The 26008-nt window shown below is 44.0% G+C and overlaps 2 protein-coding genes and 1 non-coding gene across 8 annotated transcripts in view; 1 reads left to right on the top strand and 2 right to left on the bottom strand.

The window, feature by feature from the left end:
* Nucleotides 1-139: 139 nt before the first annotated feature.
* LOC135269257 (U6 spliceosomal RNA) lies at nt 140-246 on the top strand. Its single transcript, XR_010337586.1, has one exon. It is a non-coding gene; the product is annotated as a U6 spliceosomal RNA (small nuclear RNA).
* A 9349-nt stretch (nt 247-9595) lies between these two features.
* Nucleotides 9596-12813, bottom strand: TIMM8A (translocase of inner mitochondrial membrane 8A). Its single transcript, XM_012438924.3, has 2 exons — nt 12573-12813; nt 9596-10598 (listed from the first exon to the last, which is right to left on the bottom strand). Exons 1-2 carry the CDS (start codon nt 12702-12704, stop codon nt 10437-10439), a joined length of 294 nt encoding a protein of 97 aa, XP_012294347.2. The 5' UTR covers nt 12705-12813; the 3' UTR covers nt 9596-10436.
* A 988-nt stretch (nt 12814-13801) lies between these two features.
* Nucleotides 13802-26008, bottom strand: part of BTK (Bruton tyrosine kinase) — a 40375-nt gene continuing 28168 nt past the window's right edge. For 5 of the 6 annotated variants that reach the window (XM_021669581.2, XM_021669583.2, XM_021669586.2 and 2 more), the window contains 11 exons: nt 25795-25857; nt 24887-24941; nt 24214-24293; nt 23908-24035; nt 23111-23185; nt 21917-22088; nt 21184-21400; nt 19628-19692; nt 18866-18984; nt 17889-18046; nt 13803-14314 (listed from right to left, as the gene is read on the bottom strand). In XM_021669581.2, coding sequence (XP_021525256.1) covers nt 14243-14314; nt 17889-18046; nt 18866-18984; nt 19628-19692; nt 21184-21400; nt 21917-22088; nt 23111-23185; nt 23908-24035; nt 24214-24293; nt 24887-24941; nt 25795-25857 — 1204 coding nt within the window. In that variant the 3' untranslated portion in view covers nt 13803-14242. Of the gene's footprint in view, nt 14315-17888; nt 18047-18865; nt 18985-19627; nt 19693-21183; nt 21401-21916; nt 22089-23110; nt 23186-23907; nt 24036-24213; nt 24294-24886; nt 24942-25794; nt 25858-26008 lie in introns of all 6 variants that reach the window. The other variant, XM_021669584.2, reaches the window with a different exon arrangement.

Genomic DNA, 26008 nt, shown 5'->3' with positions numbered 1-26008 from the left:
TTTTTGTCTAGTTCAACCTTATTGAAGGTGTAGTCCTTTAAAAGTCCCAACTTTCTACAGGTATGTTCCACCCCGCTGCCTTACTTAGGCCCAAGGCTCTGTCTCCTTTCTCTACAAGGCCATCAAAACCTAAGCACCTGGGCTCGTTTCAACAGTACCTGTACTGGAATTGAAATGATGCAGAGAAGATTAGCATGATCCCTGCACAAAGATGGCACACAAATCTGTGAAGTGTTCTATATTTTTAAAAAAAGGTGGCGGAGGGGATCATGGCAGATGGGAGGCAGGACTAGATCGCAGCTCCAACTTGGATGAACAGAGCAGCACGTGGAGGCTCACATCATGAATTTTTGCTCCAGAACAACTGCAGGAATAAATCAGGAAACCCAAGAGGACCCACAGACCCTCTGAAGGAAGTGGACTGCTCTTGCAGGACCCAGGAGACACCCCAAATACTGTGAGTGCCCAAACTGTGGAAGTGGGAAAGGGAGATGGTCTGCCCTCCGAACACACACCCCTGCTGGAGAAACTGAAGGCCTAGATTATGGGAGAAGATTCTGACCTTACCTGGAGCTGAGTCAATTTAGATAGCCGAGTGAAATACAGGAGTAGAGGAAGCAGTGGGAAAAGTACTGTGAGCTCACTGGGTTCCCTAGCAAACCATTTCTGCCTGGCCTTACAGGGGTACTTCAGTAGGATGGCCAGAGGCACTTGGAAAAGGTCACAGGGAGAAGGAACTCTCCAGCTGAACTTTGTAACAATTTGAACTGAAGCCGGGCGCAGTGGCTCATGCCTGTAATCCTAGCACTTTGGGAGGCGGGTGGATCAGCTGCTATGGGAGATGGGGGTGAGGAACCTTCAAAACTATGCAAATACATGGGAATTAAATAACCTGTTCCTGAATGATCATTGGGTCAAAAGTGAAATCAAGATGAAAATTTTAAAAATTTTCGAACCGAATGATAATAGTGACACAGTCTATCAAAACCTCTAGGGTTGCTGGGCACAGTGGCTCATACTTGTAATCTCAGCACTTTGGGAGGCTGAGGTGGGTGGATCACCTGAGGTCAAAAGTTTGACACCAGCCTGGCCAACATGGTGAAATCCAGTGTCTACTAAAAATACAAAAATTAGCTGGGCATTGTGGCAGGTGCCTGTAATCCCAGGTACTCAGGAGGCTGAGGCATGAGAATCACTTGAACCCAGAAGGCGGAGGTTGCAGTGAACTGAGATCACGCCACTGTACTCCAGCCTGGGCAACAGAGTAAGACTGTGTCTCAAAAACAAAAACCAAACACACAAACAAATAAACTGTCGACAGTTTTTTTGTTTGTGTATATATGTATATATATATATGTTGAATATATATATATGGCAAATATATATATATATATATATAAATTGAGAACCATTAATTTGATCAAGACTCTCATACCCATCCAGAATAAAATCTAAACTCCTTAGCATGGCATAACTATGCAGTCCAGGTCTACCTTCTGATTCTCATTTCTAAAGATTCTTCGATGTCTACCTTGCATTTAAATTGCACCAGATTACTAGAACTTCCCCCAGATTCTACATATTAGACCTAAACTTGTGATTTTTTTTTTTTTTTAGACAGAATTTCACTCTTGTCTCCTAGGCTGGAGTGCAATGGCACGATCTCGGCTCTGCAACCTCTGCCTCCCAGGTTCAAGAGATTCTCCTGCCTGAGCCTCCCAAGTAGCTGGGATTACAAGCATGCACCACCACACCCGGCTAATTTTTTGTATTTTTAATAGAGTTGGGGTTTCACCATGTTAACCAAGCTGGTCTCAAACTACTGACCTCAAATGATATGCCTGCCTCAGCCTTCCAAAATGCTGGTATTAGAGGCATGAGCCACCGTGCCCAGCCAAGTTGCTGCTGTATATATATGGGGATGTATTTATTTATTTATTTATTTATTTTGAGATGTAGTTTCTCTCTTGTTGTCCAGGCTGGAGTGCAATGGCATGATCTTGGCTCACTGCAACCTCCTGGGCCCAAGCAATTCTCCTGCCTCAGCCTCCTGAGTAGCTGGGATTACAGGCATGCACTACCATGCCTGGCTAATTTTGTATTTTTAGTAGAGATGGGGTTTCACCATGTTGGTGAGGCTGGTCTCGAACTCCTGACCACAAGTTATCATCCCGCCTCGGCCTCCCAAAGTGCTGGGATTACAGGTGTGAGCAACCACGCCTGGCCTGGAAGGGATGTTTAGAGATATATTGACAAGTTGCAGAATGCACTGAACCTATCAGCTTTTACAATGGATTTCCCTTTCAGTCTCAAAATATTTTGAGAGGTTGGTAATTTCTTTATTGACTTTTTTCTGAAATAAAATTAATTAGCATCCATTATAAAAACTTTAAAACCAAGTAGGGTAAAAATAGGATATATAGGAAATCCTTTGCACTCCCCTCATTTAGTTCTTCATGGAATTAATTACCGTTAATATTTTCTTGTTTATTCTTTCAGAACTCCATTTATTGGTGAAAATGATGTCATATAAAACATCTTAGCTAGACTCAGGAGGGTGAGGCAGGAGAACCACTTGAAACTGGGAGGTGGAGGCCACAAGCTGAGACCACACCACCGCACTGCACTCCAGCCTTGGCGACAGAGCGAAACAAAAAAAAAAAAGAAGAAGAAGAAGGAAAAAGAAAAAACGTCTTAGCCACGCACAATGGCTCATGCTTGTAATTACAGCACTTCTGGAGGCCAAAGTGGGAAGATTCCCCCAAGGATAGGAGTTTGAGACCAGCCTTGGCAACTCAGAGAGACCCCATCTCTTCTTTTTTCCTATGCTTTCTCTTAGACATTTCTTTCTGTTTTTACAAAACCATTGACTTACCCGTTTATGTGTCATGCCAAATTGAAATGAGAGTGATAAACTCTCTTGTATTGTGGAGAACCTGTTTAATTTAAACTTTGCCCAGAGTGGCCATGAGGGATTTGCTGAGTAATCTTTTCTTGGGATATTGTTTCTCATTTTCCCTTTTCCTTTTTTCTTCCTGTTCATCTTCCAGCTCCTTTTCATTTTCCTCTTCTTTTTCTTGCTCTCTCTTTCTGCCTGCTTCTCCTCCTCTGTCTCTCCATTTCTGCTTTCCCTTTCGTTCATCTTCACTGTAATTTTCATTTTCTTGTTCTGGATTTTGATCCCAAGGCATAGCTGGTTGTTTCTGTATAACAAGATCCCAACATTTCAATTTTGTGAAGTTATCACCACCTTCCAGCCCTTGCTAATTTAGATCCATGATTGTTTTGCTTTGAGTCTTCTCTCTTAGAGGCTCTGTTTGATTTTTAGAAATAAAAAAAATTATTAGTGCCAGATGGTTTTACCTCAGAAAAGTCACAAATGTGGGAAATATTTTCTGGCCAGGCGCAGTGGCTCACTCCTGTAATCTCAGCACTTTGGGAGGCCCAGGTGGGCGGATCACCTGAGGTCAGGAGTTCGAGAGCAGCCTGACCAATATGGTGAAACCACATCTCTACTAAAAATAAAAAAAATTAGCCAGCCATGGTGGTGGGTGCCTGTAGTCCCAGCTACTCGGGAGGCTGAGGCAGGAGAATTGCTTGAACCCAGGAGGCAGAGGTTGCAGTGAGCCCAGATCGCACCACTGCACTCCAGCCTGAGCGACGGAGTGAGATTCCATCTCACAAAAAAAAAAAGAAAGAAAGAAAAAGAAAATATTTTCAATGAGTTTGTTTTTATTAAACCAAGAAAGTAGAATTTAATAAACTCTAGTTTTGGTGTAAATAACATGTTTTAAACTTAACTGCTGTGAGTTTTAATTTATCTATTTTTCAGTATTTTTTCAACTGCTTTAGTGTTCTGGAAAAAAGTTAACTATTCAAGAATACATAAAAGCATGTATATGGAATCTATATTTTGCCTTTTGCCTCAGGCTCCAATATGGCTCAGTATGGGACTGTTACTGGTCCTGTCTTTATCAAAAATCTTGATATTTTGTTCATTATGGACTTTTGCATTAATTTTATTTTAAAAATATTTCATTAAAACATCATTCCTCTTGATAACTGAGTTTTTTGGTACCCCCTTGAATTTTGCACGTGAAGCAAGTGCCTCATTCACCCTACCCTACTCCCAGCCCTCCCTGAGGTCCTTAGATATAAATAATCCATTTGATATGCCAGTGTTGTGTGGGAAGTATAATTCTTTTTTTAAAAAAATCGGCCGGAACCGCCATCTTCCAGTAATTTGCCAAAATGATAAACACAAAGGAAAAGAGGAGAGGCACAAGATAGATATTCTCTAGGCCTTTTAGAAAACATGGAGTTGTTCTTTTGGCTATGTGCATGTAAATCTATAAGAGAAATGCAAATCAAAACCATATTGAGGTACCATCTCACGCCAGTTAGAATGGCTATCATTAAAAAATCTGGAGACAATAGATGCTGGAGAGGATGTGGAGAAATAGGAACACTTTTACACTGTTGGTGGGAGTGTAAATTAGTTCAACCATTGTGGAAGACAGTGTGGCGATTCCTCAAGGACCTAGAAATAGAAATTCCATTTGACCCAGCAATCTCATTACTGGGTATATACCCAAAGGATTATAAGTCATTCTATTATAAAAACACATGTACACATATGTTCATTGTGGCACAGTTTACAATAGCAAAGACCTGGAACCAACCCAAATGCCTATCATCAGTGATAGACTGGACAAGGAAAATGTGGCACATATATTCCATGAAATATTATGCAGCCATAAAAAATGATGAGTTCTCTGCATTGATAATGAAGCAAAAATAAATAAATAAAGAAATAAATAAGAAAAAACGATAAGTTCATGTCCTTTGTAGGGACATGGATGAATCTAGAAACCATCACTCTCAGCAAACTGACACAAGAACAGAAAATCAAACACCACATGTTCTCACTCAGAAGGTGGGTGTTGAACAATGAGAACACATGGACACAGGTAGAGGAGCATCACACACTGGGGTCTGTTGGGGAGGACTAGGGGAGGAACAGCGGGAGGCAGGGAGGTTAGGGAGGGATAACATGGGGAGAAATGCCAGATATAGGTGACGGGGGATGGAGGCAGCAAACCACATTTTCATGTATGTACTTATGCAACAATCCTGCATGGTCTGCACATGTACCCCAGAACAAAAGTACAATAAAATATATATATATTAGAAAAAACAAAAACAAACAAACAAACAAACAAACAAAAAATATATATATATATAAAGAAAAAGAAAGGAGATATTAGCTAGGCATGGTGGCACACGCCTGTAGTCCCAGCTACTCAGGAGGCTGAGGCAGGAGAATCACTTGAACTGGGGAGGCAAATGTTGCAGTGAGCCGAGAACACGCCACTGCACTCCAGCCTGGACGACAGAGGGACACTCTGTCTCAAAAAAAAAAGACGATTTTGTAGACATCAAGGGAATGCTTACTATTCAAAAAAGGAATGCCCCAAAAGTGTTACAATGGCAAAACTGTTGAGTGTCTACAATGTTACCCAGCATGCTGTTGGCATTGTTGTAAACAAAGAAACTAAGGGCAAGATTCTTGCCAAGAGGATTAATGTGTGGATTGAATACATTAAGCGCTCTAAAGAGACAAGATAGCTTCCTGAAATTCAAGAGGAAAAATGATCAGAAAAAGAAGCCAAAAAGAGAGGTACCTGGGTTCAACTGAAGTGCCAGGCTGCTCCACCCAGAGAAGTGTACTTTGTGAGAACCAATGGAAAGGCGTCTGGGCTGCTGGAACCTACCCCTTATGAATTCTTGTGTAATAGTTGCAAAAACATAAAAGATCTCTGGACTGTAAAAATATTTCTCTTCATTAAGTAGAAGTATACTGTCCCCTCCCCCCAATATTTAAAGCAAATTTTAATACAATCCTAATTCACTGTGCAATGTCCTTACTAGTCAAATTTAATGCATTTCTTGCTGAAAGAGGTGGTTAGAAACGGCCAGATATTATTTATGAAATATTTGTATTTGTTTGAATATAGTCCTTTTAAAACATCATGGAAGAAAAAAAAAAATTTACCAAAAAAAAAAAGAATCTATTTGAGACTTGTTGGTAACTGAAAGTATTGTAGTTGAAATACAGGGTTTTGTTTGTTTGTTTTGAGATGGAGTCTTGCTCTGGCTGGAGTGCAATGGCACAATCCTGGCTCACTGCAACCTCTGCCTCCCAGGTTCAAGTGATTCTCCTGCCTCAGCCTCCTGAGTATCTGGGATTACAGGCACGCGCCACCATGCCCGGCTAATTTTTGTATTTTTAGTAGAGATGAGGTTTCACCATGTTGGTTAGGCTGTTCTCAAACTCCTGACCTTGTGATCCGCCCGCTTCAGCCTCCCAAAGTGTTGGGATTACAGGCGTGAGCCACTGTGCCTGGCCACGTATCAGGCTTCTAGGTGAGATTTCATTTCATGAAAAGGGTCTGCTAATCCAATTCTATTGTTTTACAATTGAGTTTTGAATTTTCTACCTTGAATATTTGAAATGAAGACTTTGAATGTCATCAGGGCTAACAGTACCACCTATCAAGGTTCTGAAAATGCATTTCTGAGACTGACGAAACCAAAGTCCAAATTGTTGCTTTGGGAACTTTTTTTTTTTTTTTGAGACAGAGTCTCACTCTGCCACCCAGGCTGGAGTGCAGTGGCACAATCTCGGCTCACTGCAACCTCCACCTCCCAGGTTCAAGGAATTCTCTTGCTGGGATGACAGGTGCACACTATCACACCTGCTAAGTTTTGTATTTTTAGTAGAGACGGGGTTTCACCATGTTGGCCAGGCTGGTCTTGAACTCCTGACCTCATGATTCGCCCGCCTCGGCCTCTCAAAGTTCTGAGATTACAGGCTTAAGCCATTGCGCCTGGCCAAGGGAGTTTTTAGCTTCTTTGAAGGCAGGGGCAAATGTTACATCTTTTCTTTTCCATTCTCTTGTGCTCAGTAGTGTCAAAACACATAATTGGTGCTCAAGCATACTGTATGAATCTGACAGACCTTTTTCATTATATATATTCACTGAGCAAGCAATACTGTAAAGACATTTAAGTTTGTGTACATGTAATGAGAACACTTTAATACTAAATGAATAAGAAAAATAATATAGTAATAAATAATAAATATAATAATAAGGAAAAGACTAAATGACCATTCTCTATGACTTGAGGTTTTAAGAACACATTTTCTATTTTTTTTTTTTTTTTGAGACGGAGTTTTGCCATGTTGCCCAGGCTGGAGTGCAATAGTGTGGTCTCAGTACACTGCAACCTCCGCCTCTGGGGTTCAAGCAATTCTCCTGCCTCAGCCTCCCGGGTAGCTGGGATTACAAGCACTCGCCATCAAGCCTGGCTAATTTTTGTTTTTAGTGGAGATGAGGTTTCACCAGACTGGCCAGGCTGGTCCTGAACTCCTGATCTTAGGTGACCCACCGGCCTCGGCCTCCCAAAGTGCTGGGATTACAGGTGTGAGCCACTCCATCCGGCCAAGAACACATTTTCTTTTTATTTTTGAGGCACGGTCTCACTGTCACCCAGGCTCCAGCCTGGTGACATTGGCGTGACCATGGCTCACTGCGCCCTCAACCGCCACAGGCTCAGGTGATCCTCTCACCTCTGCCTCCCATGTATCTGGGACTACAGGTATGTGCCACCACACCCAACTAATTTTTGGATTTTTTTGTAGAGATGGGGTTTTGCCATGTTGCCTAGGCTGGTCTCAAACTCCTAGGCTCAAGCAATCCTTCCATCTCAGCCTCTGGAAGTGCTGGGATTATAGGGGTGAGTCACTGTGCCCAGCCTCACATTAATTTTTGTAGGTAAAAATGTCAACAGGGACACATAGACACAAAGTATATATGCGTCTCATTTTCCTGGATTTCAAAATGCCATTATTCTTACTACTACTGCTACTGTTATAATTTCTTCACCATGTGATGTTGCCCAAAGAGCAGCCAAACCCAGATCCTCCTAAAATTGTTACATCATTTATCTGTTAAAATCCCTCAAACGGCTCCCCATCTTGCTCAGTAAAAGCTCAAATTCCTTGCAATGGCCTACAAAGCCCTACATAATCAGTGCACACACACCCCTCACCCTGATCTATTTCATGCATTTTTCTCTAACATTTTTTTTTTTGAGACAGTCTTGCTCTGTTCCCCAGAGTAGAGTGCAGTGGCACCTATGCCTCCTGGGTTTAAGCAATTCTCCTGCCTCAGACTTCCAAGTAGCTGGGATTATAAATGCCTGCCACCATGCCTGACTAATTTTTGTATTTTTTTGTAGAGACAGGGTTTCACCACATTGGCCAGGCTGGTCTTGAACTCCTGACCTCAGGTGATCCATCCACCTCGGCCTCCCAAAGTGCTGAGATTACAGGTGTGAGCCCACTGCACCTGGTTTCTCCAGCCTTATTTCTTACCATTCTCCTTACTCACTTCACTCCAGTCATAATGACCTCTTGACTGTTCTCCATGGCATCATGGCAATGTAATTCCCACCTTGGGGTCTTTGGACTTGCTGTCACTCCTGCCCGAAATGTTCTTCTCTAATACCCACAAGGTTTGGTCACTTAGTTCATCTAGGTCTCTGTTGAAATGCCACCTTCCCAAGGAGGCCTTCTCAAACCATTGTATATAAAATAACCATACCCCACAAATATTCCCTAACACTCTTATTCTGCTTTTTTTCTCTATGGTACTTATTACATTAACATATTTATGTGTTTATTGTCTATCTCCCCTAACTAGACCACAAGCTCCTCAAGGGCAGGGACCTTATTTCTGTGCACTGCTGAAATCCTGTCACTAAAAACAGTGGCGCAGAGTATGCACTTAAATGTTTAACTGTTTTTATCATGATTAAAAAAAATTTCTGGCCAGGCACAGTGGCTTATGGCTGTAATCCCAGCACTTTGGGAGGCCAAGGCAGGCGGATCATGAGGTCAGGAGTTCAAGACCAGCCTGACCAACATGGTGAAACCTTGTCTCTACTAAAAATACAAAAATTAGCAGGTGTGATAGTGTGCACCTGTCATCCCAGCTACTCAGGAGGCTGAGGCAGGAGAATAGTTTGAACCTGGGAGGTGGAGGTTGCAGTGAGCCGAGATTGTGCCACTGCACTCTAGCCTGGGCAAGAGTGAGACTCTGTCTAAACAACAACAAAAAACTTCCTTGTAGTACCTTTATAGGAAAAATCTAAACAGGAACTTGAAGCTTTTAGAGATATTCATTTCCCCAGCTTTCATGGATTTGCACTAGAGGCTCCCAACAGGTAGGTTCCCTTTAGGTCTACGCTCCAGTCTACAAGGATTTGAAATAAGAGGTGAATTCAGTCAATACAACCTCTACTGTAGTCAGGGACTTGACTGCCGGCACAGAACTGCTTCCCTCCCCATCTCATCTCAAGGTTCTCTTTTCTCTCAAAAAGGTCAGGAACCCCTGGAATACTATGCTATACCTTAAACAGAGCAGTTACCCAGAATGACTGACTATATTTTAGCCTTGGAATCAGCCCAACCTAAATCTCTCCGGGTTGCAGATAATAACTGCAATAGAAAGCTGTCTCAATCACAGAGTTGAATCTTTTATAGCTTTTATTTCAGTGATCAAAAGAATGCAGTAAATGAAATCTACACTGATTAACATTAGGCATGCACCTCTACCTGAAACTGCTGTCAGATTCTGATGGGCCTAAATCTTTATAACTTATTTAGGCACATCATTGAAGTTGTTTATACCCTGATATACAGGGCAAGTTAACTTCTTCCTTGTGGCAGTCTAGTAATAAGAATTAGGTTCACTGGCTAGATTCCTTTATAACTAAAGGCCTCTAGACTCTCACACTGCCTACCCTACCTTGAGACTATACTTAATATGGATATTTAAGTAAATCACCATAGAGGAAAGGGAGATCATCAGGAAAACTTAAGTGTACTGTATAAACACTCTTACAGATCTTTTTCTCCAGCACTGATAATCAAGCACAAGATAAGGACACCAAATTATTCTTCCCCCACTACTGCCCTTTCTGATAGACAAGGATCTCCCCTGAAATCAGAAATGATTCCACACAAATGAGAAATTTTTACATATGTGGTCCCACTATCAAAATTTTAGGAAGGACTTAATGGGGCTTGGAGAAAAGCATAGTCCCATATACAGTAATATGCATCTAATAGAGTTTTCCATTCGTTTGTCAATTATTTTCACAAGATTAACATTAAAAATACAAGCAAACATAGGACCCTCGAGCTCTACAGACAAAAAAATTTGTCTTTGTTCATTCTCGGATGACAGGATGTCCCAAGAGTAACAAAAGATGGGAGCCAATCTTCAATCAGCTGTTTCTTCATTCATCCCATCAATAGCTCTTCATTTCTTGAACTACTTTCCTTTTCCAAAGAGGTAATGCTGAGATCAGTCAGAAAGGCTTTCTGTGAAGACTGGCTTGGATTTCTGGGTCTGTTCCAGTCGATTCAAGATGAACTGGCTTGTATCAATGAAGCGCTCAACGCAGTTCACAAAACAGGCCTCAGCCCGACTGTCCAACTTTGGCCCAGGCTTGTCCATGCACTTCTCCTGCTCAGGACAAGATACAGAATCACAAAGGGAACTTGGAAAGAAAAAGATGGTTGGGGGCAGGGGTCCCTTTTGTTGCTTAGAGAAAAAAAACTTTACCTAAAAATAGTATCTGATACGTTAATAATAGTTCACATTTGGCAGCTGACCAAGTATATAGCAATGTTCTCTAGCCTTACATTAAATTCTTATAACAACCCTATGGAATAGATATATTGTAAATCCTCATTTTACAAACAGGGAAACTGTGGCACAGACATACTTTGCCCAAAGTCATAGGGCCAGAAAATGGCAGAGCTGGGATATTCCAGAGCAAGAAAATGGCAAAATACAAGTGAAGTAACCTTTAAGTGAATTTGGCTGTAACTCCACAATGCTGTTCGCACTAAATGCCTTCAAATTAACTACTGAATAAAAGGGTGAAAGGATAAATCATTACAGCAAGATACCCTAAAACCTACCAAAGAAGAAAACAATCCATGACTTGAGATTCTATAACCTTGTCTACTTAAGCTAGAGATTATTCAATCATGTGACAATGAACAGAAAATTTTATGAATTTTCCTAAAGGGTTCATAGTACAATTTTGTTCTTTAGAGACAGGGCTTCCCCATGGTCTCCAACTCCTGACCTCAAGTGATCCACCCGCCTCCCAAAGTGCTGGGATTACAGGAATGAGCCACCGCGCCTGGCAGTTTATAGATTCTTTTTTTTTTTTTTTTTTTTTGAGACAGAGTCTAGCTTCGTCGCCAGGCACCAGGCTGGAGTGCAGTGGCGCGATCTCGGCTCACTGCAACCTCCACCTTCCAGGTTCAAGCAATTCTCCTGCCTCAGCCTCCCGAGTAGCTGGGAGTAACTGAGACTACTGGCGCGCGCCACCACACCCAGCTAATTTTTGTATTTTTAGTAGAGACGGGGTTTCACCATGTTGGCCAGGATGGTCCCGATCTCTTGACCTCATGATCCACCCGCCTCAGCCTCCCAAAGTGCTGGGATTACAGGCGTGGGCTACCGCGCCTGGCCAGATTCTTACAATAGTATTTAACCAAATGCCCTCGTGGCCCCAAAGTAACGAATCACAGATATTTTAAAGCACTCTGGTACAAGACAGACCAGAGTTAAGTAAGCATCTGGTGTCATAGTCCAGCAATACCATAAGTTTATGGAAAAGAGTCTACGGAAACGAATAACTGTATATAGTTCAAGTTAAGTGGTTCAAAAATCTGGTTCGTTATTCTCTGCCATGTACACAAGCCTCAGACTCTCTAATTCCAAGGAAAATTATCCTTGGCCTCTGAATTCTGTGAATTTTGTATATTAAGGGAGGGCTGTCCTTGGCAACCAGAACTCATTATTGTCAAGCTGCAAATGCCTTCCACCCTTTTGCCAAAGTCCCCTCATAGGGCAGGCTGAATTCCTCAACCTTCAGACCCGAAACGGCTTGGTATTACACAACAATCCAACAAGAAAGCAAATACGTAAGTACGTTGCAAGAGATTACACCACTTTTATACTTAGTAGGCTGGAGCCACTCATTTCTCAGCGGAGAAGGTTAGAACTGAGTAATGAAGGTGAATCCCGAGGAGTCCAGGAATAGCAGATTCACTGATTCACTGACTCTCTGGGACTCGGGCTGCCAAAAATAAAATCCCAGTACTGGGGGCTCCGATCAGTCTTGGTGACCAGCACTAGGCAGCTTCAACCTGGGGTGCCTGAAAGTGCTGGGTGTCCAGTGGCATAAGTCTTCTTTGATACCCAGTCCTCTGGACCAACAAAACGGAGGTCCGGTATGACTGTCACTTGAGAAGTGGAGTCACCCTTCTCCCATCTGGCTAGGCCACAGGAACCTGAGAAAATCAAGGGGTGCTGCCAGGTGCCCGCCCCTCCCCGAATCCCCGACGTTGTCGCGAGTCCCGCGGGACAAGGACAGAAGGAAAGTAGGCAGTGTTGAGGTCCCTGCCCCAGGCTCCTCACCCAACAAAGTTCAGTCATCTGGTGCACCAACTGCTGGAAGCGCTGCTTTTGAGTCTCTACCTCGATGAAATGCTGCAACTGCGGGTCCACTGCACCCAAACCCGCCGCGGAGGAAGAGGAAGAGGAATCCATCCCAGAGCGACCACACTTGGAGAGACGAACTCTGTACCAACTAACCGACCTTCACGTGTCTCCGCGACGGAACCGGAATCACGGCTCGCTGCCTCCGGGACCGCCCCTTGAGTGCGCTGCGTCTGCGCCAGTCCGGCGCTCACGTTCACCACGCCGCCTCCTATGACGCGGCGCCGGCGCTGCGCTGCGCTCCCCAGGCTGGTGGATCTCACTCCTTGAAGCCTGCAATCCCGCAACCCCACAGCCCTGTGGTTGCGCCCAGCCTCGCGTCTTGAGATCGCAGGGCTTGCACCCCAGAGCCGAGGTGCTGTTGAGATGTTATTCCAAAAAGAAAAGAAAGGAGAAAAGGAAGTTACCTCAGACCACGTGATCCGTTCCGGGCTGGCCCAACAGCTCCGCCCCTTTCCACTTCCAAATTGGCCCGCGTTTTCTGAGCTACCCGGGTTGTGCGCTGACCCGACAGCTGGGCCGGTTAGTTGGTTATCCTCGGCCCCGGCTTTCGTGGGGCTTTCTTTGTTTTGTTTTGTTTTTTTTAGATGGAGTTTCGCTCTTGTTTGCCAAGGCTGGAGTGCAATGGTGTGATCGGCTCACTGCAACCTCAGCCTCCTGGGTTCAACCGATTCTCCTGTCTCAGCCTCCCGAGTAGCTGGGATTACAGGAATACGCCACCACGCCCAGCTAATTTTTGTAATTTTCGTAGCGACAGGGTTTCACCATGTTGGTCAGGCTGGTCTCGAACTCCCGACCTTAGGTGATCTGCCCGCCTCAGCATCCCAAAGTGCTGGGATTACAGGCGTGAGCCACCGCGGCCGGCCGGCTTTCGTTTTTTGATGGAGTTTTCCTCTCCCGACATAGGGAAGTGAAGCTCTGGCAGAGTTTGTGCCCAACTTTCAGATTCGAATAACGTGGTATGCCTGCTGTGAGGAGGACTGTTTTGGCTTAATGCATCTCTGATTTAGAGGCAGGAATTAACAGGTCGGCTTAAACGCGGAAGATCCTGTCTTCTCAGTGTAGGAATTTGCCAAACTGATGCCACACAGCAGCTTTCTGGAATACTGAGATAGGACGCTTCAGAGGGGCTGTATGATTAATACAGATACCAAAGACTTTCAAGCTTTCTAGTAATTTTATTTTATCAAAACACCCTCCCATCCCATCTTTATGACACCATTTCATTCTTGCCAAATTCTGCCCCCCACACACCCCCCCCAAGCTCTAACAAATGCCTACTCAAAGAGCTGTTGCACCCCTTCGTGCGACTATTTACATCCTCCCTCCTAAAATATGTTTTCATCCCAAATTCAGTCTGTCTTAATTCTCTCGGGAAATTTAAGGCACAATGATTTTTTGGCCTTTGCTCAGAAGCCACTATCCCAGGGAATCAAAGAAGAGGGGCATTCCCAGATGTAGAGAGGGGTCTTTGTGTATTCAGTGGGAGCACAAAGGCTCCAGGGCTCCTAAGCCTGGGATTTCCTCTGAAAAAGTGAAACGGGGGCTTGTGGAGAAGTGAAGTAGAATCAAGAAGCTTATTGGCAAGCTCAGGATTCTTCATCCATGACATCTAGAATATTGCTCAGAAGAATTTTGAAAGTGGGACGCTCATCTGCTTTCTAAAACCAAAGAAAAAGTAGTGTTAGAGTGGCTAGAATCCACAATTCAAGGGAAATGCAATAAGTAAACAGGAAATGCTTATTAAATATATGCTCTATGCCCAGTAGCATACCCTGTCAATTACAAAAGGAAAGAAAAAAAAAAAAAAACAGAAAGAAAAGAAATAGCAGCTCTCCATAAAGTCTTTGTACACTTTTTGTCTTTAGTAACTCAGGTTATTAGTGTGATAAGAACAATTTGCAAATTAAACTGATAATCACATTGATCAAAACTGAGGGCAAGTTCATTATGTAACTGTACACAACAGATTCTTATTTTGGATCCTCAAGTGAAAAATTGCTACTAAACAAGTTCAACTGGTTGGCAGAACAGAAATCCCGTGTGATAATTTTTAGTGACTAATATTTCAAAACCACAGGCCATATCACTGAGCAGGGATTCTGAGTACCTGGGACCTTTTCTTACCACTGTCTAGCCTCCAGACTAAAGTTTTTTTTTTTTTTTTTTTTTTTTTTTTTTTTTTTGAGATGGAGACTCACTCTGTTGCCCAGCCTGGAGTGCACTGGCACAAGCTCAGCCCACTGCAACATTCACCTGCTGGGTTCAAGTGTTTCTCCTGCCTCAGCCTCCCAAGTATCTGAGATTACAGGTGCGTGCCACCACGCCCAGTTAATTTTTGTATTTTTAGTAGAGACAGGGTTTTACTATGTTGGCCAGACTGGTCTCGAACTCCTGACCTCAGGTTATCCACCTGCCTTGGCCTCCCAGAGTGCTGGAATTACAGGCATGAGCCACTGTGCCTGGCCTAAGAATAAGGGTTGTTTTTTTTTTTTTAAAGATGGGGTTTCACCGTGATGGCCAGGCTGGTCTTGAACTCCTGACCTCAGGTGATCCACCCACCTCGGCCTCCCAAAGTGCTAGGATCACAGGTGTGAGTCACCGCGCCCGGCCAAGAATAAGGGTTTTTTTGATGGCCATGGCCTAAAAGCCCCTGAGGTATTTAGTATTTAGTGATTCAGGGAACATTCATGCCAAAATGGTCTCAATCTTTCAGAATCAAAGGTCATCAATTTCTTCATTCTTTGACTCAGTGATTCTTCTTTTTTTTTTTGCGACAAAGTCTTGCTCTCTGTCGCCCAAGCTGGAGTACGACAGCACGATAGCGGCTCACTGCAACCTCCGCCTCCCGGGTTCAAGCGATTCTCCTGCCTCAGCCTCCCGATTAGGTGGGATTACAGGCACCTGCCACCATGCTTGGCTAATTTTTGCACTTTTTGGTAGAGATGAGGTTTCACCATGATGGTCAGGCTGGTCTCGAACTCCTAACCTTTTTTTTTTTTTTATTCGAGACAGATTGCTCAGTTGCCAGGCTGGAGTGCAGTGGTGTGATCTCGGCTCATTGCCACCTCTGCCTCTTGGGTTCAAGCGATTCTCCTGACTCAGCTTGCTGAGTAGCTGGAACTACAGGTGTGTGCCACTACACCCAGCAAATTTTTCTGTTTTTAGTAGAGACAGGATTTCACCATGTTGGCCAGGCAGGCGGGAGACTCAGTGATTCTTAAACATAGCTGAGTATCAGAATTTCCTGGGAAGTTTAAAAAGAGAGTTCTGGGTTCCACTTCAGGCATACCTAATCAGAATTTCTGGGGAAGAGGCCCAGTAATCTGCATTTTTCAGAGCTCCTTCTGGTTTCTAATATACATCCAATTTTGACTGCTCCTTTAAACAGACTGTGGAGAAAGTACTTCTCTGAAATCTTTTTTTTTTTTTTTTTTTGAGACGGAGTTTCGCTCTTGTTACCCAGGCTGGAGTGCAATGGCACGATCTCGGCTCACCGCAACCTCCACCTCCTGGGTTCAGGCAATTCTCCTGCCTCAGCCTCCTGAGTAGCTGGGATAACAGACACGTGCCACCATGCCCAGCTAATTTTTTGTATTTTTAGTAGAGACAGGGTTTCACCATGTTGACCAGGATGGTCTCAATCTCTTGAGTTCGTGATCCACCCACCTCGGCCTCCCAAGGTGCTGGGATTACAGGCCTGAGCCACCACGCCTGGCTTGAAATCATTTTTAATTAGCAGAGTAAGAAGGTCCTGGTTGGGAGGAAGCGTAGCCAATCACCCTTAATCCTGCATCACACAGGAGAAAGAAGGAGTCCTCCCTTTCTGCATACTTTCTCTGTGATCTGTCATTTGTTTAAGGGAAAGGAGCCATGCTCGAATCCAGATACCCACTTTTCACCTTACCAAGAGGGCTCCAGATTCACATATGCACTTGTTGGACACTCTTAAGAGTTGAGCATTTATTTCCTACTAGAAATTTAGGTTGCCAAGGATCTACTGAAAAGTAGAGAAGGCATCTCGGGAAGAACTTGAGGTGAGAGCAGCAAAGCAGTTTAGTAGTAGTAGGACAGATTCCTTATTTCCAAAATACCACACCTACCCACATAGCCCACAATGCACTATATTAAAAAGCGAAAACAAAAAAAAGCAAGCAAAAAAAAACAAAACAAAAAACCCCACTCACTATTTTAGTTCCCTTTCAAGCAGTAAGGTTTAAACATAAGTCTCATTTAGGACCTCAGCCAGAAATGGTTGGCAGCTAGTAAAGTAGAAGAAAGGGCCAATGATGTCCAAAGGAATGAACAAACGTTCATGACTTTTCTTTTGTAATGCTCATTCACTTGTTTGAGTGCCTCTGGCTGCCTGATTATGCTAAATGACGTGGCCCCACACCAACCCCCTCCCTAGAGCTGAGTTGGCATTGGAGTGTACTAATGACATGACAGTGAGAATTGGAATGGGCCAGGGAAAGCCTCTGGCCATAGGATGATAGAGGTGCAGGCCAAGGTCAGAGAATGTGTGCAGGGCCGAGTGTGATGGTTCACACCTCTAATTCCAGCACTTTGGGAGGCCGAGGCAGGTGGATCACTTGAGGTCAGGAGTTCGAGACCAGCCTGGCCAACATGGCAAAACTCTGTCTCTACTAAAAATGCAAAAATTAGCTGGGTGTGGTGGTGCATGCCTGTAATCCCAGCTACCCAGGAGGCTGAGACATGAGAATTGCTTGAGGCGAAGGTTGTAGTGAGTGAGCCGAGATCACGCCACTGCACTCCAACCTGAGTTAAAGAGGGAGACCTTGTCTCAAAAAAAAAAAAAAAAAGAAGTATTTGCAGCTATCAGTCTATGGATGAATGGCCAGCTAAATGGGCAAGTAGAGTCAAGGAAATAATTTAAGAGGTCAAGGCCGGGCGCAGTGGCTCACGCCTGTAATCCCAGCACTTTGGGAGGCCGAGGCGGGTGGATCACGAGGTCAAGAGATCGAGACCATCCTGGTCAACATGGTGAGACCCCGTCTCTACTAAAAATACAAAAAATTAGCTGGGCATGGTGGCGTGTGCCTGTAATCCCAGCTACTCAGGAGGCTGAGGCAGGAGAATTGCCTGAACCCAGGAGGAGGAGGTTGCGGTGAGCCGAGATCACGCCATTGCACTCCAGCCTGGGTAACAAGAGCGAAACTCCGTCTCAAAAAAAAAAAAAAAAAAAAATTTAAGAAGTCATAATAAAACACTTACCTCATGCCAACAACTGTACATGATGGTATATACCTTCTCTGAAGCCAGATGAGGCCTGTAGAGACGTAGGCCTTGGGCAATGTGTTCAGCAGTCTCACTGTTAGTAAATCTCTCATATGGCATTTTCCCCAGGGAGTAAATTTCCCACATCAAAACCCCTAGAAGATGAAACACAGTATTAAATTGGTTTGCAGTCTTTTTGGATAGCAGGGGTCCTAGTCTTCCTAGATCTACCTCAAAGATTAGAATCAGTTGGTTCCCCTCTCTGTGTTTGTTACATTTTGCCCAAACTTCTGCTATAGTACTGACCACACTAGATGGAGATCAGCGTTGTACTAGACTATTAACTTCTCTAGAAGAGAGACCGCATCTTATTTGTCTTTGTAGTTACAGGGTCTGGCAGAGTGCCTGGTACATAATCAGTATTCAGAAGCTGTCAAAAACTGAATGGTTTGTTTGTTTTCCTTAACATATTTTAAGTTCTAAAAAGGCAGAGATCATGTCCAGTTTAGTTTTTTTTTTTTTTTTTTTGAGACAGAGTCTTGCTCTGTTGCTAGGCTGGAGTGCAGTGGTACAATCTTGGCTCCTGGGTTCAAGTGATTCTTCCACCTCAGACTCCCGAGTAGCTGGGACCACAGGCGCGTGCCACCACGCCCGGCTAATTTTTGTATTTTTAGTAGAGATGAGGTTTCACCACGTTGGCCAGGATGATCTTGATCTCTTGACCTCATGATCCACCCACCTCAGCCTCCCAAAGTGCTGGGATTACAGGCGTGAGCTACCACGCCCAGCCTCCAGTTTAGTTTTTATCCTCAGAAACCCCTGTAGTGTCTGACACACTGTAAGCACTCCCCAAGCACTCTTGCTGGATGAATGAAAGCAAGAACAATCTCTCTGTGCAGATTGCAAACTATGGATTTTCCCATTGCATTTCTTTTCCTTTGAGTTGTATAATCTGTGTAATCTTATCCACGTACCAAAAGCCCAAATGTCAGATTTGCTGCTGAACTTGCTATACATCAGGACTTCCGGTGGGGACCACCGGACTGGAAATTTGGAGCCTACTGAGCTTGTGTATTCATCATCCAGGACATACCTGCAAGAGATTCAGTACTTGTTGTCATTAGGATTTGGAGAGCTTGTTATTTGCTTACATTTTCTTAGCATGGTCACAAGAGTGTCACAAACACACAGTTACGGGCTTTCTCAAAAGTCTCTCCTCCTCAACTAGTATCTTCTACAAATGTTACTTTTAACCAATTTCCTGTTGTTGTATCTGATTTGGCCTTCCTGATTGACAATATGGTTACAAGAAGAATGAAATGAAATAAGATCTAGTAAGCACTCCCTTCCTCTTCTCTATCCACCTTTCTTTTCTCTGCTCTTCTCTTTCCCTTCCTTTTATCTGCAGTTGTCACTGGGAATTAGACTGATCAAGAAAGAAGGTGGAATGGAAGTCATCAGGATTAATAGATCAAGATAAGGTATTGGGGAAATAGCTAAAAAACAGAGGAGGTAGAGATAAAGGGAGAAAGGGGAGGAAAGGAATATGACAATAAAACAAAAGGATGAAAGAGGTGGCTTAAGTAACTCAGAGGAAGAAAAATAGTAGAAAGATAGACAGAAAACACTAGAATGATAAAAAAAGAAAAGGAGAGGATTAAAACTATAACACCTACCCATGTTTCATATTGTGCTATTTTTACTTCTGAAGAGAAAGAAGAAAAAGGCACACTCACCTGGACAGGCCGAAATCAGATACTTTAACAACTCCTCGATCGTTTACCAAACAGTTTCGAGCTGCCTGTAGTGCAAACAGATACCAGTGAGACTCCATCCCCAGCACAGAGGTTAAAAGCACAAAGCTTCTGCTGACCAGTAGAATGAAGCTAGGGAAGCCCCATCTCCTTGAACTACAGACACCTTCCCACCTAATAGGAATCTGTTGATGCCACCGAGAAATTTTGGTTCATTTCCACCATGTGGAAAGCAACTTGCTGTGTAGTCCTAGGTAAAGCACTGAGGACAGACAGAATGATTGCATTCTCATGAGCAATTCCACACTACCCCATTCCCTCGCTGATATGCTGAAAGAATTAAGAGAGGCTGGCTGCAGTGGCTCACGCCTGTAAGTAATCCCAACACTGTGGGAGGCTGAGGTGGATGGATCACCTGAGGTCAGGAGTTCAAGACCAGCCTGGCCAACATGGCGAATCCCCATCTGTACTAAAAATACAAAAATTATCTGGGCATGGTGGCAGGTGCGTGTGATCTCAGCTACTTGGGAGGCTGAGACAGGAGAATTGCTTGAACTCAGGAGGTTGGGGTTGTAGGGAGCCGAGATGGTGCCATTGCACTCCAGCCTGGCAACAGAGCGAGACTCTGTCTCAAAAAAAAAAAAAAAAGAAGGGAGAATGAGAGGTAAGTTTGTTTTGCTTTCTGCTTTTCTGCCCGTGAGACTAGAGCAATTTGAGCCTTGGCCTGACTGAAAGAAACAAGGGCAGAAATTCTGATGCTTACAGAGGCCAGGCAAGCTAAGTAAGAGTGAAGTGAGAGCTGGGCGTGGTGGCTCACGCCTGTAATCCCAGCACTTTGGGAGGCTGAGGCGGGTGGATCACCTGAGGTCAGGAGTTTGAGACCAGCCTGACCAATATGGTGAAACTCTGTCTTAAAAAGAAAAAAAAAAAAGAGTGAAGTGAAGTGGATGGAAATTGCAGGAAATGGAGAGCAGCACACTGGTCTAAAGGAAAGGAGGTGGCTCGTGAGAATGTGAACCTGGCTTTTCCAGATGGTCTAGATTTTCAAGAGAAGCTGGAAATTCCAGGGTTCTTTTAAGCAAAATGTTTCTTTTTAAGGGTTTGCTAATTATTATATAACATTTAAAACAAAACAAAACAAAAGACACATGTGGGCCAAATGCATCCACAGGACCGTTCGTGACTGCGGAATAACCAAATGATGGCCCCATGCCAGGAGCAGTCCCAGTGAGAAACACAGTCCCTTCTGTTCCAAATCCAGAATAGCCACAGAAAGACCCCACCATTTTCTTGTGGGTAGTAGGGGTTAGGGGTGAGTGACTGCTCTAATTCCCACCACGGCAGGCTTCATGGAGTTGAGGCTGGAGATATTTGATGGGCTCAGCACTGGAACAGAGGCACACCTAACTTCTAGTGTTTTCTAGATAAAACTGAAATGATGGCACCAGCAGCCCCCCTCAACCATGTATGATATATCTTCCATTTCTACTTCCACCCCATCGGCCCTTGGTCCCAGGCCAATCCTTCTAAGATCCCACCAGGTCTCGGTGAAGGAACTGCTTTGACTCCAGGTATTCCATGGCTTCACAGACATCCTTGCACATCTCCAGCAGCTGCTGAGTCTGGAAGCGGTGGCGCATCTCCCTCAGGTAGTTCAGGAGGCAGCCATTGGCCATGTATTCAGTGATGATGAAGATGGGACGCTGCTTGGTGCAGACGCCATACAACTGCACCAGCTTCTCGTGGGAAAGATTCCTACAGGAAGGGCAAGGAATTAGTCTTCCCCTTTTGGCTCTGCATACTAGTCATAAAGGGGCTGAGGAGGAAAGGGGTTGACCTAGGAGTAGAGCATCAGATAAGGAGTCATACCAGCAAGTTTATTTTCCTCCTTCCCACCCTAAATCCCAAAAGTGCTTAATATGTGGAAGTGAACAGGGATTTGGAGCCCATCAGTGGAAAAGGAAACAAGTCCAGGAATGAAATAATGCTAAGGCTAAATTAGAATCTTTCTCTTGAAAGTTTAATTTTCTACATCTACCCCCAAATGCTACTCAGATGGTACCCACCCATGATCACCACTATTCTCAATCAGTATCTAAGGCAGAGAAATGATTATCTTAGCAATTAGGACTCCCACCAATTAAAGGTTAACTTCAGTCCCTCATCCCAAACCTCTCTCACTGTAAGTCATCTTTAAACCACAGTGGGTTGTCGTGGAAATTCCTAGACTCCAGCAAATAGATTGAGAGTTGAGTTTGGGCTATAACTCACATCATGACTTTGGCTTCTTCAATGAATTCATCTTCAGACATGGAGCCTTCTTTGATCATCTTGATGGCCACGTCATACTGGCCTCTCCATTTCCCATACTTCACTACCCCAAATTGTCCGGTCCCCAGCTCCTTCAAGAAGGTCAGGTCCTTTGGATCAATTTCCCATGATCCTAAGAACAAAGTCTTGGTGTGATTCTTTGGGGTCATGAATGTATAATTCTTACAATAGATAAGAATATCTACTGGGGTAGAAATAGGGAAAGTAGTGAAAGAGAAATGTTTTTTTAAATTAAAAAAAAAAAGACAGGGTTTCACCATGTTGGTCAGGCTGTTCTTGAACTCCCGACCTCAGGTGATCCACCCGCCTTGTCCTCCAAAGTGCTTGGATTACAGGCGTGAGCCACCGCACCTGGCCGTAAAAGAGAAATTTTTAGAAGTACTAATCCATCTTTACTTAAGTCAATCTCAAAGACGGGATTAACTGGTTAGAGGAATCTGGGAATTTTAGGTTCAAGGTGGCCATAAGGCAAGAAGATAGACTAAGCAACTTCCCAAAACTCCCTTTATGATTATGTTAGTGATGGTAGTTAATGAACTCAGGGATGGTGCTGAAAATTTTCCCACAATTAAAAATAAAAGGCAGGCCGGGTGCGGTGGCTCACACCTGTAATGCCAGCACTTTGGGAGGCTCAGGTCAGCGGATCACGAGGTCAGGAGTTTGAGACCAGCCTGCCCAACATATCGAAACACCACCTCTACTGAAAATACAAAAGGTAGCTGGGCGTGGTGGTGGGCGCCTGTAATCCCAGCTACTCAGGAGGCTGAGGCAGGAGACTCGCTTGAACCCAGGAGGCAGAGGTTGCATTGAGCTGAGATTGTACCATTGCACTCCAGCCTGGGCGACAGAGTGAAACTCCATCTCAATAAATAAACAAACAATAAATAAATAAATAAAAGACAAAAAGACCCAAGACAACGACAAAGCCATTTATGAATCAATGTTTTTGCAGTCCCAGTAGTAGCCACTAGAGGAAGAAAATCACTGAATAACTTTTGCTTGGATCTGTCTTGACCGTTCTCCAGTCAGCTGTTGCAGAACAGTATAACTCAAGGATACTCCCTAAGGCAAGGCCTGCAAAGGTAGTTTTTGCAACTGGCCAGTCCACCCTACTCCAGAGAAATAAGCAGTTACCGTATCCCAGGCCTGCAGTGGAAGGTGCATTCTTGTTTTGTTGAGACACTGGATATTTGAGCCTGGATATGAGTCCTGAAACATAGAGAGAGGTCATGCTGTTGGTGTGGTGTACGGGTAGGATGCCTCACAATCCTCACTTAAAGCCTCACACTTCCGGTTTGTGTCTTTCTAGTACATTTTGAATCCCAGAAGACCTCCATGAACTCACATTATTTCCAGAGGTTTCTCCTCTCACAAGAGACTTTTCAGGGACAAAAAAGAGAAAATACTAATTTAAATACACCCCCAACTGAATATATTTCTACCTCCCAGCACAAGCTTAGCTCACATCCTACCTTCTTGATGAAGCTTATCCCCCATATCCATGCCCTCACTGATCCCTCAATTTTTAGAATTTTACAGTGCTTAGAAACTTTCTTCTGATGTTGTCTAACCTGTATGTTCTTTGAAGACAAGGACCTTGACTCAGAATGTTCTTGTGTTCTCCTCTAGAACTGAGGAAATCGCTGAGTACACAGTAGGAACTCGATGAATACTTGCTGATGAATCAGTCACCAGCCTCTTTTGTGTCTTCTCTTAACACTGAGCATTAATCACCAAATAAAAAGTCAGTCCCTATTGGGTGTAGGTCTGCCTCTGACCACCTCTTTACCAGCTTCTAACCAGTATCACAGGGATTTCCTTTCACAGTAAATTCACACTTCCTGTGAGGCGGATTCTCCCTCTTATCACCTTGTCCTACATTGCTTTTCCTGGTGTCTGTAATCCCCTTCTCAGTTGCCCCTGGTACTCACCTGCAGAGTTGTGCTGATGGTAGTTAATGAGCTCAGGGATGGTGCTGAAAAGGTGCTTCTCAGCCAGGTAATACTGGCTCTGAGGTGTGGAACACACAACATAATGACGTATCACCCCTTGAGAGTCCCTGAAGAAGTGAATGCTTAGTCAGTAACTTGTGCACAAAGGTCAGCAGAACCCAAGAAGTGAAGTGAGATGAGTTTTGAGTTTCAGAGACAGAGGAAGTGGGACGGTGACACCATCAAGGAACTATCGGGAAAGTACCCCTGTTTTTTACCTCAGGGCCTTGGAATAGTAGCACTCACCCTGTGGATTTAGCAAACACAGATACTGTATATTTGCCAGCTTTGCTGGAGTCTCTGACAATGAAACCTCCTTCTTTCCCCTGAAACAGTGAAAAAGAAGTTGTCTGTAGGAGGAAGTGGTGCTTACACCTGCATCCCACCTGCCCAAACTTGAGAGAGAAAATAGAACAACCCCTGATTTTACTGTCAAGTTCCACGCTTGAGCTACAGCCTCACTGCTTTTAATATTAAAAGATGCAGGCCGCGCATGGTGGCTCACGCCTGTAATCCCAGCACTTTGGAAGGCCAAGGCGGGTGGATTACCTGAGGTCAGGAGTTCGAGACCAGCCTGGCCAACATGGTGAAACCCTGTCTCTACTGAAAATACAAAAATTAGCCAGGTGTGCTGTCACGTGCCTGTAATCCCAGCTACTCAAGAGACTGAGGTAGGAGAATTGCTTGAACCCGGGAGGCAGAGGTTGTGGTGAGCCCAGATTGCACCACTGCACTCCAGCCTGGGTGACAGAGCAAGACTGCTTCTCAAAAAAAAAAAAAAAAAAAACTAATTTGGACCCCAGATGATGGCAGCTTTGACACTGCCTTGCCCAAAGGTGGTAGGCAGAACAGGCCCTCAGTTCAAGATCCTCACTTATTATGCAAGGAGAATGCTGTGTGCTAGTGGTTCCACACTTACCTCTTGCTTTAGCAGTTGCTCAGCCTGACTCCGAGTCATGTGTTTGGAATACCACCTGTGAAGGAAGTGTGCTGCTTGAGTGGCTCCTGGGCCAGATCATAAGCAGATTGGAGGTTAGAGCACCCTCCGGGGCTTTTCCATGCCAGTGATTCAACCAATTCACTCAAACCCTATTTACTGAGTATCTGTCATGTGCATAGCACACTGTATTCCTTTCCCAAACCCAGGTTGGCATTGACGATTCATGGAAATGGAGAGTAGCGAGCAAAGGCAGACAGCAGGGAGTTGCAGGGAAGAGATCAGGGACTGGGGCACTTGAGAACAATCCACTTCCATGATTAGGGAGGAGAGAACAATAGTAGCAGTTTGACATTTTAATTCTTTCTTTTTTTTTTTTTTAATAGAGATGGGGTTTCACCATGTTGGCCAGGATGGTCTCGATCTCCTGACCTCGTGATCCGCCCGCCTCAGCCTCCCAAAATGCTGGGATTACAGGCGTGAGCCACTGCGCCCGGCTGACATTTTAATTCTTTCAATGTTTCCTATCAGGTCGTCAACTCCTTTTTCTTTGAGTGTGATTCTTCCGGATTTGAAGGCATGGTAACCTCTCCAGCTTTCATAAGTGGAAGGTGTTTGGGGGGTAAAGGTAAGACAGACACACTAATTTGAGGTGGTGGCATCATTTGATTTAGATGACACTCATTTTTATATATATCTTGAAATAAAAAATATGTTGAAAGTATAAAAAAGTGTATATATATATACATTTGTGTATGTATACATTATGTATACATAGTATACATATATATACACCAGTGTATGTATACATATGTATACATATATATACTTGTGTCTGTATATCATATATATAGAGAGAGAAGATTGTGGACTGACATAAACATACTTACTCATACATTTCTATGGAGTCTTCTGCTTCAGTGACATAGTTACTAGGGATGTAGCCTTCCTGCCTGTGAAGGAGACAATGTGGCAGATCATACAGCACCTCCCCATCCTCCAGGAGACAGATTCATACGTCCAAATCCTTGAGCTCAGAATCGATCTCAAATGGAGGTATATGTATCATGCACTTCCCTCAATGATGATCACATCTCTGATGCA

The sequence above is a fragment of the Aotus nancymaae genome, unplaced genomic scaffold (assembly GCF_030222135.1).
Source record: "Aotus nancymaae isolate 86718 unplaced genomic scaffold, 86718_ANA_hifiasm-v0.15.2.pri h1tg000004l, whole genome shotgun sequence".
Taxonomy (NCBI): Eukaryota; Metazoa; Chordata; class Mammalia; order Primates; family Aotidae; genus Aotus; species Aotus nancymaae.
The sequence above is the reverse complement of the archived record's forward strand: the minus strand, read 5'-3'. Positions and strand labels throughout refer to the sequence as shown.

Excerpts from the sequence above, each read along its gene's own strand:
- TIMM8A (XM_012438924.3), bottom strand. The coding sequence starts at position 12,704 with ATGGATTCCTCTTCCTCTTCCTCCGCGGCGGGTTTGGGTGCAGTGGAC. Across the intron at positions 10,599-12,572 it reads AGATGACTGAACTTTGTTGG|GAGAAGTGCATGGACAAGCC; the intron begins GTGAGGAGCCTG and ends TGTCCTGAGCAG.